General features: G+C 43.6%; 1 protein-coding gene and 1 long non-coding RNA gene across 2 annotated transcripts in view; both read right to left on the bottom strand.

Moving 5' to 3' along the window:
• Positions 1–489: 489 nt before the first annotated feature.
• On the bottom strand, positions 490–9477 carry LOC117515380. Its single transcript, XR_004562134.1, has 3 exons — positions 9325–9477; positions 8141–8142; positions 490–503 (listed from the first exon to the last, which is right to left on the bottom strand). It is a non-coding gene; the product is annotated as an uncharacterized LOC117515380 (long non-coding RNA).
• A 2245-nt stretch (positions 9478–11722) lies between these two features.
• lrriq1 (leucine-rich repeats and IQ motif containing 1) overlaps positions 11723–15071 on the bottom strand; it is a 291350-nt gene continuing 288001 nt past the window's right edge. Inside the window, 1 exon segment of the mRNA XM_034175448.1 lies at positions 11723–11935. Within this exon segment, the coding sequence (XP_034031339.1) occupies positions 11802–11935 (134 nt within the window). The 3' untranslated portion in view covers positions 11723–11801.

Here is a 15071-nt window from a genome sequence, read left to right on the forward strand (position 1 = left end):
CATGAACATTTCCAAGTCACTGAATATGTCTTGAACTTTATTTACATCAGTTATGAAGAAATACAAACAGTATGGTACTCTATGGTAAATCTTTGTGGAGTACACAGTTCTCAAAAACTGAGTGACTGTGAAAGAAGGAGAAGAGTGACAAAAGCCACAAAGACATCCAGGCAATCCAGAAGAAGTTACAGGCTTCTCTGGCTGTGATTGGAGAAACTGTGCATAGTGTATGTTTTGCATTTTATATCACCAGTTATATACCTTCATGATGAAGTGGTATAGAGGAGGATTTTCTTTCACCAAAACATCAAATCTAGGCTTCCCTCTCACTATACCTTCTGGGAAATTGTAGCTGAACTTTCAGATCTTCTTTTTAAGAAAATGTTAATATGTCAGATTTATTATGCCAGATACTTGTTGTTGCTTTGGGCTGGGTGCCAGATACAGTAGGGCCCACTGTGATTGTAGAGTAACACTCAGGCCCATAAAGAAAAATGAAAGAGCTGCATGGCATTAAATATCGTAAGGCACACATTCCAATGCATGCACACTGTGTTAGGACCACAAAACATTTCCCACGGATCACGTGTGGCCCACGGGACACCATGTGGTGATCACTGCATTATATCATAGTGTAATAATGATGTACTGCATTATAATGATGCGATCGTGTGAAAAGCATTCTGCAAATTCATGTATTCATCAGTTTCCTATTTCAACAGTAAATTAACATTGTAATGCAAAAGAAAATGTGAGCACATATAAATCTATCTGACAAACTCAAAGGGTTCAGCTTTAATTCAAACTCAGTAATAATAATGTTGAGAATCTAATTTCTCTACAAGTCTCTAAAGATGTGTTATTCTTAAAGGGCCACTTTTGTGTTTTTTCTTACAAGTCACATTAAAATGCCCAGTTAGTCATTTAGCAACAAACAATTTTTCACTTTTACTGGGTTTAGCGCTGTGCAATTCCTTAACCTTATTTTCAGATTTTATTTTATTTATTTAAAGCAGAGTTTGGATTTCTAATAGAGCCGGCACATTGCTCAGTTTATCTCCCTAACACACATTTTTTTGGGGGGTGGGGGGCACGACAGGAGTCAAACAGAAAAGAAAAACTTTATTCTTTTTATAGAAAATGAGTTTTTATGGGTGATACAGTTAAGATTATTTAATTTCCTGTGGTCCAGCGTCGTGTCCCTGAAATGTAACAAATGTCTACTAGAAGGACATGCCACTAATCTGGATTACATTGTTATTAATCCTTTTTTTATGAACTTCACCTGAGTGTTGTATAAAAGTGCTTCCAGACCCTGAAAGCAGCTGTACCACTTTGACAAACATCATATCTGGTGTGTCGGTTAAAGTGAGAAACTGCTGCACGTGGAACAGGTCTGATGAAAAGCGTCTCTGTGGCAGACTTCTTTTGAAATGTGCTGACCTGAGGTCAGTTTGGCACACAGCGTGAGCTCACAGGGACATTCTTCATCTTATCTCAATGTGTGGTGCAGCACCAGGCAAACCATTCTGAACATCTTAGGTTACATATCATTTAGCCATTACCCAGAAGTAAACAAACGTAATGCAGGCTGCAGGGTTCTGCTTTGACAGTGTAATTTCAGAAGCAGTACTTACAGAGAACTTTACCATTCTCGGAAAACTGAACTCTTATCAGGCAAAGCAGCATTTGTCATGAATTTGCATTTGCATATTATACAGTATTAACAGCATTTCAAAAATCAGGTTTTCATTGCTTCACACAGTTTGGTAATCATTTCTGGTATAAGTGGCATTGATATTTTTTCCTAGGCTTTGCAAAAGTGTACCTTTTGTTGTACCTTGTAAAAATGCGGTGAGTGAACAGTTAGAAAGTGATAAATGAATGAGCCAGTCCCCTGCAGTTTGTTAACACCATAATTCATAAAAATAAATGTTGTTATCTCATATGTCTACAAATTAAAAGGGCAAATGCACTGCATTTTTGTACTGCTTTTCCATGTGATGTAGATGTTCAAAGTGTTTTTATCATGATGCTTCAAATTGACACACCCATATCAGTGTGCTGCCAGTGAAGGCGCTCAACTGCATGGCTGCAATTTAGGGATTATGGACCTTGCCCAAGGGACGTGTGTCTCCATTCTCTGATCGGGAATCAGACTGACCATCCTCTGGTCATAAGCCTGCCTCTTTATCTTCTACAACTAGACTGGTGATTCACAAAGTGAGGGACATAGCCCCCAGCAGGGCACAAAGGTACTGTAGGTTGGCCAGAAAAGGTCATTAAATATAGATTTTAAAAAGTCATTGATTTTCAATTCTGTATTAAAATTGCGGTATCACATAAAACTTGCGCCAGATATGAATGCAGATCTGGCTGTGTCCGCTGTGGCGGCCCCGAGCAAAACGGGAGCAGCCGAATGGACATCAACAACAACCTCAAATAAAGTAACAACAACAACAACAATAATAATGATTATAATAATAAACAAAATCATGATGTTGAAATATATAAATATATAAAACTTCAAATACATCTTGCAGTGCAGTGGGGCCCAGAGTAGAACCAGCTCATCTCACCCACCAACTCCATCAGCCCTCCATCACCCTTGGGGACCCTGATGTGTTACACGGATGCAGGCACACAGGGCACCCCCCCGACTAAGTCCATAAGGGACATAGCTACTGGTAAAGAAACCTAGGTAAGCTTGAGAGATAATATTATGTTAGTCTCCATTTATCTCAACTTGTTTAATATAAAATCATCTCATATGTTGCTCAAAAACATGATTAAAGGACTGAGTGGGCTTCAACCAATTTTCAGGCTTCAAAGTTTGCCCCCTATGTTCTTGAGTTTGGGAATGTTTGCTCGAGACCATCTCCTCCCTGAGGGTGAGCCGTTTAAAGTCTTGTGAACTTTGATGTACCACATCCATCCAAAAAGCAACTTTGTTTTGTTTATGTAATATCCCATAGACGTGTCTGCCATCTGCTGGATAGTTAGTGAATGCTGGATGGATGGTGGAGATTAGGAGCAGGTGTGGCTGTCAGTGGGAGAGACAATGTGTCCACACAGAAATGTACTAAATCAAAGAAGGAAACTTGTTTTCTGATTGTTCCCTACAATGAGGATTAAAGGAGTCAAATGACTACATGTTCAACTCTGAAATTGTGGGTTCTGATAGATTTAGGTGAGGACCAGTGATCCTCCTCTTGGGCCATGGTGTCACCTTTTAACATGCACAATGACCATAAAAGACAGACAGTTCTCTTAAGTTGCTTCTGAAGTCTGGCTGCTCGTCATCATTGCTTGTTTCATAGTGGTCCACACAACCCTATGGAAAGGATTTTGTATGAATCAAGCTGAAGCAGACACTTCTTCCTTCTCTCACTGTCTCTTTCAATGCATGTGTGGTTTTGAAGTTACATGAATGAACCTTTAACCCCTTAATGCCTACTGTCGCATATATGCTACAATAGAGGTCTATTAGAAAAGTATCCAACCTATTATTTTTTTCAAAAACCATATGGATTTGAATCACGTGTGATTGCATCAGACAAGCTTGAATCCTCGTGCGCATGCGTGAGTTTTTCCACGCCTGTCAGTTGCGTCATTCGCCTGTGAGCAGGCTTTCAGTGAGGAGTGGTCCACCCCCTCGGCGGATTTTCATTGTCAGGAAATGGCGGAATGATTTGGGCTTTTTTTCCATCAGAATTTTTTCAGAAACTGTTAGAGACTGGCAGCTGGAAACCATTCGAAAAATTTACCTGGCTTTCGGTGAAAATTTTACAGGCTTCACAGAGAATAAGGACTGTTACTACAGCTTTATGGACGCTCGGTGCGCCGCGCTCCGTGCCGCCATCGAGAGCCACAAACCACCGGATCAATTCTAAATGGATGGCTCTATGGAGCCGGGACCATCGTGTACCATTTCTCTGGTTATCACAAGAGCTGGACATCAACCATTTTCCGGCAGTTTTCACTTTTAACAAGAGATTTTGTCATGGAAAGCCGAGCGCGTCATGATGGATTCGCTCGCTACTGGAGCGAGACAAAACCACCTCCGTTTTGGTCTCACAGGACAGCTTTGAGATGGCATTCAGACAGCTGTCGGTGGTTTTTCCATCGAGTGATTATCCGAGAAATAGTGGATGTGCCTGGACATGCCAGAACATGTCTCGTGAGGCTTCATCACGGTGTTGCTGTGCGCCATGCGGCACTGCCGCGACGCACGAAGCCTCCGCTCCTCTTTGCATGACAAAAACTCCTGTAACAGTGGAATGTGCCGTTCATTTCCAAACTGGACGCTGTGTTTTATCCGGGACATCGTCTGACTAGCACAGGAATTGTGAAAAGACGTGGACATCAGCACTTTTTCGGTACATTGAGACAGACGTGCGGAGGAATTCCGCACGTCACGTCACGGTCCTGGCTCCACAGAGCCATCCGTTTAGAAATGATCCGGTGGTTTGTGGCTCTCGATGGCGACATGGAGCGTGGCGCGCCGGGCGTCCTTAAAACTGTAGTAACAGTCCTTATTCTCTGTGAAGCCCGTAAAATTTTCACCGAAAGCCAGATAAATTTTTCGAATGGTTTCCAGCAGTTTCTGAAAAAATTCTGATGGAAAAAAGCCCAAATCATTCCGCCATTTCCTGACAATGAAAATCCGCCGAGGGGGTGGACCACTCCTCACTCAAAGCCTGCTCACAGGCGAATGACGCAACCGACAGGCGTGGAAAAACTCATGCATGCGCACGAGGGTTCAAGCTTGTCTGACGCAATCACACGTGATTCAAATCCATATGGTTTTTGAAAAAAAAAATAAGGTCGGATACTTTTCTAATAGACCTCGTATTTGACTCAAATATGCAACATACCAAATTGACCAGTATGCCTGTTGTTGCAAATTTGCAACATACCATTATTATTATTATAACATTATAACATAAAGTCATTACCAAAATACCAAAATTACTATTTATTTTTTGTGCAAAAGTGAAATTAATAATCTCAACATTATTTACCATCTACTTAAAGGCAAAAACACACACAAAACATTTTTTTATATACAGCTATATAAATTCAGGCGTTAAGGAGTTAAATTAGCATATTTCTCACTTTCTTTCATTTCCATCATTTCCAAATCCTATGTCTGGTTGCCACCGAGGCCAGTGCTGCTTGGTTATATCACATCAGTACATCAAAAATGATCTTTATTAATGGTAAAGAATCCATAAAAAAGAAAACATCAAAAACTAAAGTCCAGTTCCAGTTGTTCTGATCACATGTAGGTGATTTTGGAGAAAGACTGAACCACTGTGACATGGTGTCTTGTTAATTTGTCAAGCTAGCTGGAGGCATACCAAAGCTAAATGTCATACATTAGAGTTGGACTCAAATTTACATCCATTCAAGGATTAAAAATCTCTTAATAATATAATATGGTGCCGGACAATAGTTCATTCATTCACTATACCCACTTATTCCAACTGGAGTCTATCCCAGCAGTCATAGGGCAAGAGGCAGGGTACACCCCGGACAGGACGTCAGTCTGTTACAGGGCCACATATAGACAGACAAAGACATTCACACCTGCACACACACCTACAGCCAATTTCAAGTTTCCAATTCACCTAATCTGTACATCTTTGGATGCAGCAGGAAAACACGAGCACCCGGAGGAAACCCACACAAACACTCAACTTTCAACTCAAAAATTATTTCTAAAGCATGTTTAAAATGACAGCAGTCGACTGAAGTGCTGTACATGATTAAAAAATGGGCACCAAGTTACCCCCAGTCGTAAGTAAATGAATTAAGAATAACAATAAAATTACAACAGGCAATAAAACAAATAAAAGACAAGGCAAAATAAAGAGTAAAAAGTAGTAGGAAATAATTTAATTTGATTTGATTTATTTATTTACATTGCGCCAAATCAGAAAAAAGCTGCCTCTGGCACAGCGCATAAGTAAGGTCTAACCTTACCAACCCCTAGAGCAACCACACAGGCAACAGTGGTAAGGAAAAACTCCCTCTGGTGATTTGAGGAAGAAACCTCAAGCAGACCAGACTCAAAGGGGTGATCCTCTGCTTGGGCCATGCTACTGAAAGACTACAAATAAGTTATAATTTGTCAGCATTAAGCAACAGGAAAAACAGAAGAAATACTAAAGGGAAACAGAGATGTAATCGCTCATTTAGAGAACAACAGAGAAAAGAAATAGGTTTTTAAAGAGGCTTTAAAAGTCTCTAGGGACAGGGATGATCTAATATTAAAAGGGGAGACTATTCCAGAGCCTGGGGGCAGCCACTGCAAAGACTCTGTCACCTCTCATCTTTAATCTGGTTTTAGGCACCTCCAGCAAACAGTTGGTCAGAAGACCTTAAGGCTCTGGTTGGGGTGTAAGGAAAAAGAAGCTCCAAGAGATACACTGGGGCCAGGCCATTGAGGGCATTAAAAACAATTAAAAGAAGTTTACAATCAACCCGGTAACGGACCGGAAGCCAGTGAAGAGTAGCCAAGACCGACGTAATGTGGTCGGACTTTTTCTTTCCCGAAAGAAGACGAGCAGCAGAGTTCTGAATAAGCTGGAGGTGGTTTAGAGAGGTCTGATGAAGTCAACGTACAGAGAGTTACAATAATCTAGTCTACTTGTGACAAAGGCGAACACGGGAGAGCATGCAAATGCCACACAGAAAAGACCCAGGTGGGAAGCGATCCCACAACCTTCTTGCTCTGAGGCAACAGTGCTACACTGATATAAAATGTATGCTGGACATAATTACTGCCCCTCCCCAGTCCCCCAAAAAAGAATCATTCATTTTCTACCAACATCCAGGTCTGGGTCACGGTGGCAGCTCATCCATGCTTCCCAATACTCGGCCGAAGTCCTCTAACTCTTCCCTGAAGATCCCGAGGTTCCCCTCAAATGCTCTAATCGTATGTCAGATTATTAAAAGCTTAACCCCCAACACACACACACACACACACACACACACACACACACACACACACACACACACACACACACACACACACACACACACACACACACACACACACATGAAACCTAAACCCTTCCAGCGCTGCACTCAAACAATTATGCCAGTCTCACATTGGTGAACCAACTGTCTGGAGCTTAATAACAAGTGCTACTGCCAAATTAGTCATGGACCTCAATATGCTCATGACTGATTGGGTGACTTAATCCAGCCCCTTTATGTCCAGCACTCTTGTTCGCGCTGAGTGTCGGTGCTCTGTAAATAGTGATGTGTGGGCAGACGTGCCCCAAAAGCATTTGCAGCAGATGTCCTCCATCAAGCTGGAGCCCATGACATCACTAGGCCTTGCCTATACTTTTTTAAGTGAGTCACAGCCAAAAACAGGAGATCGAGGCCCATATGAATTCTTAAAAAATTTCACAATTTAGGTCTTGATCATGCTTTCCTTTGCTGGAGACCAAGCCATGGTCCAGTGGAAGTCAATGTGCCAATCAGACCATTAGATTTTTGAGGTATCATGAGCAGATGCACAAGACAGTTTTCAATACTATGATCTTCAACTTGAGAATAACAAAATCTCTTCAGAATGATCTAGCTCTTGTGCCCCCTTGGAAGAAAAAAAAAGTTTTGGTTTTCAGCCATCCTTGAGTGAACAGGACCTTTAAATCTCAACCATACACCTCCCTCACAACTCATCATCCCATATGCAGTCAAAACACACCCTCAAGAAGTGTAAGTGGAAGATAGAAGGAAAGTACATCAACAGACACACATTTCTTGCCAGAGAGCCACTCTGGAGCTCTGACTGTTTGTCTTGACATTCATTAAGTTATCATTTCCAGGCAACAATCCAGCTAGGAACCTCTGAGACTGAGGTTGACCGCCTCCGGTGGGGCAGTGTTTGCGGATGGATGCCTCATCTTTCCAAATTGAAATTCGCAGACAAGCCATTATGATCCGCAACTGAAAATAAAGAAAACTTCATTCTAATTCTAACACCAGTGGTTCTGCTGAGCTAAAAAAACCCCAAACCAAAACAAAACAAAAAATGGTCATTTTAAGATCATTCTTTGCCAAAAACAGCTAAATATAGAAGCGAACAGACTAATGCTCTAAAATGTCTTGGAATTATTACAACTCACTTTTAAGACAGCACAGCACAAGTGGGAGAAGTAAATCCAATCCTTTATTTGCCTTTGAACGATACAGTGCTTTGCCAGAATGCAACACCAGTTTGGGATAGTCAATAAAATTATTCTGGAGTATTAAAAAGGTGTGCTTTGAATTTCCTGCCATCTCTTACATATGAAGCATGTCATATGCTGAAGGTTTGTGACTTTGTTCCAAACAAATGGCTTGAATCATGCTGAAGTTGTGATAAGTGAACACAGTAGTCATAATGGAACCGCCTGAAGATATTTGGGCTTGGCCAGGTCGTATTGCTCGGTTCATTTTCATGAGAAGGAGCCAAGCTTAAAAAGGAACATGCACGCACAGGGCGTTTCATTGCAAGCACAGAGATGCTGCTATAAATAAAACAGTCATTTTGCAAGATAAAAATCTTGCCACGTTAAAACACAGTGGGTAAAGTAGAGAACTCACATTTTGGGCAGAGGCACCTCTGGCAGGGTCAGTGTGGTGGCCAATGCCAGACTTACAATTTTAGCGAACATCCCGTATGTCATCCTAAAATTTGTAGAACATTTAATTTTATTAAACTATCCTAAAATTACAGTTAATAGTTAGATGATGTCGACATTAACAAGAAAGGCACCACTTATAGGATCTTCAAAGCCCAGCAGTCTTTATCAGAAACTACAGTTTGAGCAAAAATCAGCTCTGAGACAGATCTGATGGCAGGTTTTAATTAGCTACATTCAAAAACTTATTACAGGCAAATCACTGGCTTTGTTGAACTGAACCAAAAAGCACTTCATCTGTTCAGGTAACCCAGTCTCACGGCAAGTCGTGATTCAGCAGCACGAAATATACGTTTGTGATATTGTGACGAAAAGTGCCTCATTTTTGTCACGGCAGCATGAATTCATTTTAGTGCTGGGCGGTATACCGCTTCATACCGAATACCGGTGTTTTTTTTTCTATGATATGAATTTTAAAAATACCTCCATACCGGTGAGTGCGTTGCGCAGAGCGGCGGAACGCCGTGCCCGCAGGGCATTGTTTGAGTGGGGACAGTTTAGCGGTTGCACCAAACAAGCAGCATGAGTACAGCCCGTGTAGAGTGAACGGATGTTTCGCGGTGAGCATAATGGCAAAACAGGGGGAAAGTTCTGAAACTGAACAACCAGAACGAGAAACTGAAACAGAAGAACTTGTACCGAAACGAGGAGCTGTGTCCGTTGTTTGGAAGTACTTTGGGTTTAAAAAGTCCGACGTCGACCAAACTACAATACTATGCAAATGCTGTTGCGCTAAAGTTGTAGCAGCAGGAGGAAACACGAGCAATTTACTCCACCACCTCAGCCGCAAACATGCAAACACAGGAAATGTAACTACGAGCTTCGTCCTCCTCGTCTGCAGGTAAAGTTAAAGCAAGCTGCACACCTTTTCTGTTTATGTTATTTATTTATTTATGGATGATTCCTTACTGAATGTTCAGGGAATAAAGAAGTTTTACTTCAGTTACTTTGGAGTTACTAAGTTTACTTTGGAGTTACATGAGTCATATAGTTTACATAGTTTACATTGTTTTCAAAAGATGTTTAAGTTGGAAAACTTGCATAATAAAAAGGTCTGTATTTTGACTACAACAATCAAGCATTCTGATTCCTCTTCATTAATACTAGTATGGACATTCATTTTTCTACAATATTCACTCATAACAGTAGAATACGCCATTCCAAGCCATTTTATTGCAGTAATTATTCTCTAAATCATTAGAAAATAAGGCAAACACCCAGTTGTGCTTGAAAAGAAAAAATATTGTCAAATACCGTGAAACCGATATAATTTAGAAAAATACCGTGAGTGAAGCAGGGGGGTGGGGGTGGGGGGGGTTGTCCTGAAAGCAGGGACGTCCCTGAAAAAGACGTTGCTTGGATGGCAGCATGTGTTGCTCCAAAACCTGGATGTACCTTTCAGCACTGATGGTGCCATCACAGATGTGTAAGTTGTCAAAGCCATTGGCACTAACACACTGGCTTTTGGACAGATGGACAGAGACTGATAGGCATGCTCCCACCCCCGCCCCCCACCCCCTCCATTGTATTCCTGTCCCCATTCCGGCCCCCGCTCACGCCACTCTCATCCCCCTCCAGGATAGCAGCACAGCTTTAGCTGTTGCAGCTCCCCGTTCCACCCAAGCTGGCTGCACGACCACGTGTTGCTGCGGCTCCCCCACCCTCACATTTTCTCAATTCGGATAACAGACTGTTTCAAAGTTTAGTGTACATAAACAATCAGGTGTATATGTGCGGTTGTTTTAATTCTGATGTGTGCCATTATTACGTTCAACAAGTAATAATTGTGGATTAATTAATGTATATTTGTCTGAGGAAATTGGTGTATAATGAATTTTTAGGGATCAATAAAGTTGTCTTAAGTCTGAAGTTTTAAACTTTGCACTGGTAACAATCTGGATGGTCTCTTTCCTCTTTTGTCCGGAGGACACAATGTCCATGATTTCCAAAAACAATCTGAAATGTGGACTCATCAGACCACAGCACACTTTTCCACTTTGCGTCTGTCCATTTCAAAAGAGCTTGGGCCCAGAGAAGGTGGCGGTGTTTCTGGATGTTGTTGATGTATGGCTTTCGGTTTGCATGGTAGAGTTTTAACTTGCACTTGTAGATGTAGCGATGAACTGTGTTAACTGACAATGGTTTTCTGAAGTGTTCCTGAGCCCACGCTGTAAGAGCCTTTACACAATGATGTCGGTTTTTAATGCAGTGCCGCCTGAGGGATCGAAGGTCACGTGCATTCAATATTGGTTTTTGGCCTTGCCGCTTACGTGTAGAATGTTTTCCAGATCCTCTGAATCTTCTGATTATATTATGGACTGAAGATGATGGAATCCCTAAATCCCCTGCAATTGAACACTGAGAAACATTGTTCTTAAACTGTTGTACTATTTTTTCACACAGTTCACAAAGTGGTGATCCTCGCCCCATCTTTGCTTGTGAACAGCTGAGACTTTTGAGGATGCTCCTTTTATACCCAATCATGACACTCACAATTAGTCTCCTCAGTTCCCAAACGCTTTCCTTTCCTTCTAGGAAAGGTAACGTAACACAGCGTTAAACATACCACTGTCCCAGCTTTCTTGAAATTTAAAAGTGAAAAAATTCATTTCAAAATGAGCAAATATTTGCACAAAAACAATAAAGTTTATCAGTTTGAACATTAAATATCTTGTCTTTGTGGTGTATTCAATTGAATATAGGTTGAAGAGGATTTGCAAATCATTGTATTCTGTTTTTATTTACATTTCACACAACGTCCCAACTTCACTGGAATTGGTGTTGTACAAACAGGCTAAACACCGCCACCCGCATACAGAACTGGACTCTACTGATCACTTAGCTATAAAATACTGACATTCTCCATTGCCCCAGAATTTTTTGTTTTTGCAAAAGAATATGCTAACACCAGCAAAAAAACTATGAAGCATTTAATTCTATTTAACAGGTAACATGAATGTGTTCTGTCCCAAACTGAACAAATACATATACAGTTGTATTAATTGTGCATGTACCAGGGACATAGATATATAAAAAAAGCAAAAACAAAATATAAAGTCACAAAATGGGTTCCTTGCTCAAAGGGCTGTAAATATTTTACTTGTGTACTTGTGCCCTCTTCTTTCCACTTCCCCAACCAACACTGAGCTGCACTGGGTTGTCTCTGAAGGAGAAGCGCTCCCTTTTTAACGGAGCAGATGTTACTTGTTTTGGAGATGGCACATCTTGTCCTGGAGAAAGAAAAACAGAGACAGAAGCAGTGTAAAATAGCTTTATCCTTCTACATCTTCTTAAAGTATTAATCCATTCTTCTTTGGAGCCAAATGCACGTGCTGTTCTTGAAACACAGTTGATTGGCTTTCAAAGATATATTAAAGAAATGCTTCAAGTCAAAGTAACACGAAAGGACATCTGAGGATCAACTACTGTTGCCATCCAAGTTTCTGCTTTGCATGATCTCAAAGACCCACAATTTCCACACTTATAATTCAAATACTTTCATGATCCAAGCAGGTTTGTTGTGAAAGTGTAGTGACACGGACCCACAACAGGGGGGCGCAAATGAACGGTCAATGGATGAGCCAAAAAGTAACAATTTAATGTTGTGAAATGTGCACAACGAAATACAGACAATCTCAGAATATAATTACAGTCAAATCACAAAGGTGACGTGTGGGCAGGCTCGAGGATAGAAGACGTCTGTCCTGAGAAGAGCCGGAACCACAAGATTTCCGCCACCGCCAAACCTGGTGAATACTGGAGCCGCCAAGTCCCGAATTCCCAGGTGATCACCGTCACCGACTGACGGATCAGGTACTGCTGGCGAGAACAAAGACAGTCAAGTGTAGGTGTGTGCACACCCAGTAACAATAACGGTGGGAATGCCACCTCCACCTCTCACTCTATAACTTGCAGAGTACTGTAGATTCCTCAGGGGAAAAGAGTGCCTTCTAGCGCTCTCTCAGCTTCCACTGACAATGGTACCGGTACTCCTGAAAACACTCACAATATACAAACAATGTTGTAACACAAAAACGGCTGAGGATATTACCTCCAATGAAGTATGATATCTCGGCGATGAGGTGGAGATGACGTCTGGGTTTTATGGAGTGAGATGATGAAGAATGAGTGACAGCTGTCAGGAAGTAATGAGTAACAGCTGTCACTCCCGGCTGTGTCCATGGCGGCAGCGCCCTCTCGTGCCTGAAGCCCGCACTTCAGACAGGGCGCCCTTTGGTGGTGGGCCAGCAGTACCTCCTCTTCTGGCGGCCCACACAACAGGACCCCCCCCTCAACGGGCGCCTCCTGGCGCCCGACCAGGTTTATCGGGGTGTCGGCGGTAGAAGTCGGCCAGGAGGGCCGGATCCAGGATGAAACTCCTCTTCACCCAGGAGCGTTCTTCGGGTCCATACCCCTCTCAGTCCACCAGATATTGGAACCCCCGGCCCATTCGACGGACGTCCAGGAGCCGGCGCACTGTCCAAGCCGGCTCCCCGTCAATGATCCGGGCAGGAGGCAGCGCCGGACCGGGAGCACAGAGGGGTGAGGTGTGGTGAGGTTTGATCCTTGAAACATGGAAGACCGGGTGGATCCGCAGTGAAGCTGGGAGCTGGAGCTTCACTGCGGCAGGGCTGAGGACCTTGAGGATACGAAATGGGCCGATGAACCTGTCCATCAGTTTAGGAGACTGTACTTGGAGGGGGATGTCCTTCGTCGACAACCACACCTCCTGCCCGGGCTGGTATGCAGGGGCCGGGGACCGCCGGCGGTCTGCATGGGTCTTGGCCCTCATCCGGGCTTTCAACAAGGCAGAACGGGCGTCCACCTCAACCACGAACTGGCGGCTAGGGTCGGGCTGCACCAAAACTGGCGCAGTAGAGAACCGTCGTTTCAACTCCTTGAACGCGGCTTTGCACCGACCAGGTGAAGGGGACTTTTGGAGAGGTCAGGGCTGTCAGGGGGCTAACTACCTGACTGTAGCCCTTAATGAACCTCCTATAGAAATTAGCGAAGCCAAGGAACTGTTGCAGCTTCCTACGGCTTGTTGGTTGGGGCCAATCTCTCACTGCCGCAACCTTGGCTGGATCAGGGGCGACAGAGTTAGAAGAGATGATAAACCCCAGGAAGGACAAAGACGTGCAGTGAAACTCGCACTTCTCGCCCTTCACAAACAGTCGGTTCTCTAACAACCGCTGCAGGACCTGACGTACATGCTGGACATGGGTCTCAGGATCCGGAGAAAAGATGAGAATATCGTCCAGATATACGAAGACGAATCAGTGCAGGAAGTCCCGCAAGACGTCGTTAACCAAGGCTTGGAACGTCACGGGGGCGTTGGTGAGGCCGAACAGCATGACCAGGTACTCAAAGTGACCTAACGGGGTGTTAAATGCTGTCTTCCATTCGTCTCCCTTCCGGATCCGAACCAGGTGATACGCATTTCTAAGATCCAGCTTAGTAAAGATTTTGGCTCCATGCAGGGGGGTGAACACGGAATCCAACAATGGCAACGGGTATCGGTTGCGAACCGTAATCTCATTCAGCCCCCTGTAATCAATGCATGGACGGAGTCCGCCATCTTTCTTGCCCACAAAAAAGAAACCTGCCCCCATCGGGGAGGTGGAGTTCCGGATCAGCCCAGCAGCTAATGAGTCCCGGATGTAGGTCTCCATTGATTCGCGCTCAGGTCGTGAGAGGTTGTACAGCCTGCTGGACGGGAACTCAGCGCCTGGAACCAAATCAATGGCACAATCGTACGGACGGTGCGGGGGAAGGGTGAGCGCCAGATCCTTGCTGAAGACGTCAGCAAGATCGTGGTACTCAACCGGCACTGCCATCAGATTGGGAGGGACTTTGACCTCCTCCTTAGCATGTAAACCGGGAGGAACCGAGGATCCTAAACACACCCGATGGCAGGTTTCGCTCCACTGAACCACCACCCCAGACGGCCAATCAATCCGGGGATTGTGCTTCAACATCCATGGGAAGCCCAAAATCACGCAGGAGGTAGAAGGAGTTACAAAAAACTCAATCTCCTCCCGATGGTTTCCAGACACCACCAGAGTTACTGGTTGTGTCTTGTGTGTGATTAAAGGGAGGAGGGTGCCATCTAGTGCCCGAACCTGCAATGGCGAAGGAAGCGCCACTAGAGGAAGCCCTACCTCCCTTGCCCATCTGCTGTCTAGCAAATTCCCTTCTGACCCCGTGTCCACCAGTGCTGGGACTTGAAGGGTTAAATCCCCGCTCAGGATTGTAACTGGGAGTCGTGTGGCAATCTGTGTGTGTCTCACGTGAATGCTTTGACCCCCCCTTAGCCCAGTCTCTGAGGGCGGTTGTGGTTGTGGCCGTTTGGGGCAGTTTTTCTGT

The sequence above is a fragment of the Thalassophryne amazonica genome, chromosome 8, assembly GCF_902500255.1.
Source record: "Thalassophryne amazonica chromosome 8, fThaAma1.1, whole genome shotgun sequence".
In the NCBI taxonomy this organism is placed as follows: Eukaryota; Metazoa; Chordata; class Actinopteri; order Batrachoidiformes; family Batrachoididae; genus Thalassophryne; species Thalassophryne amazonica.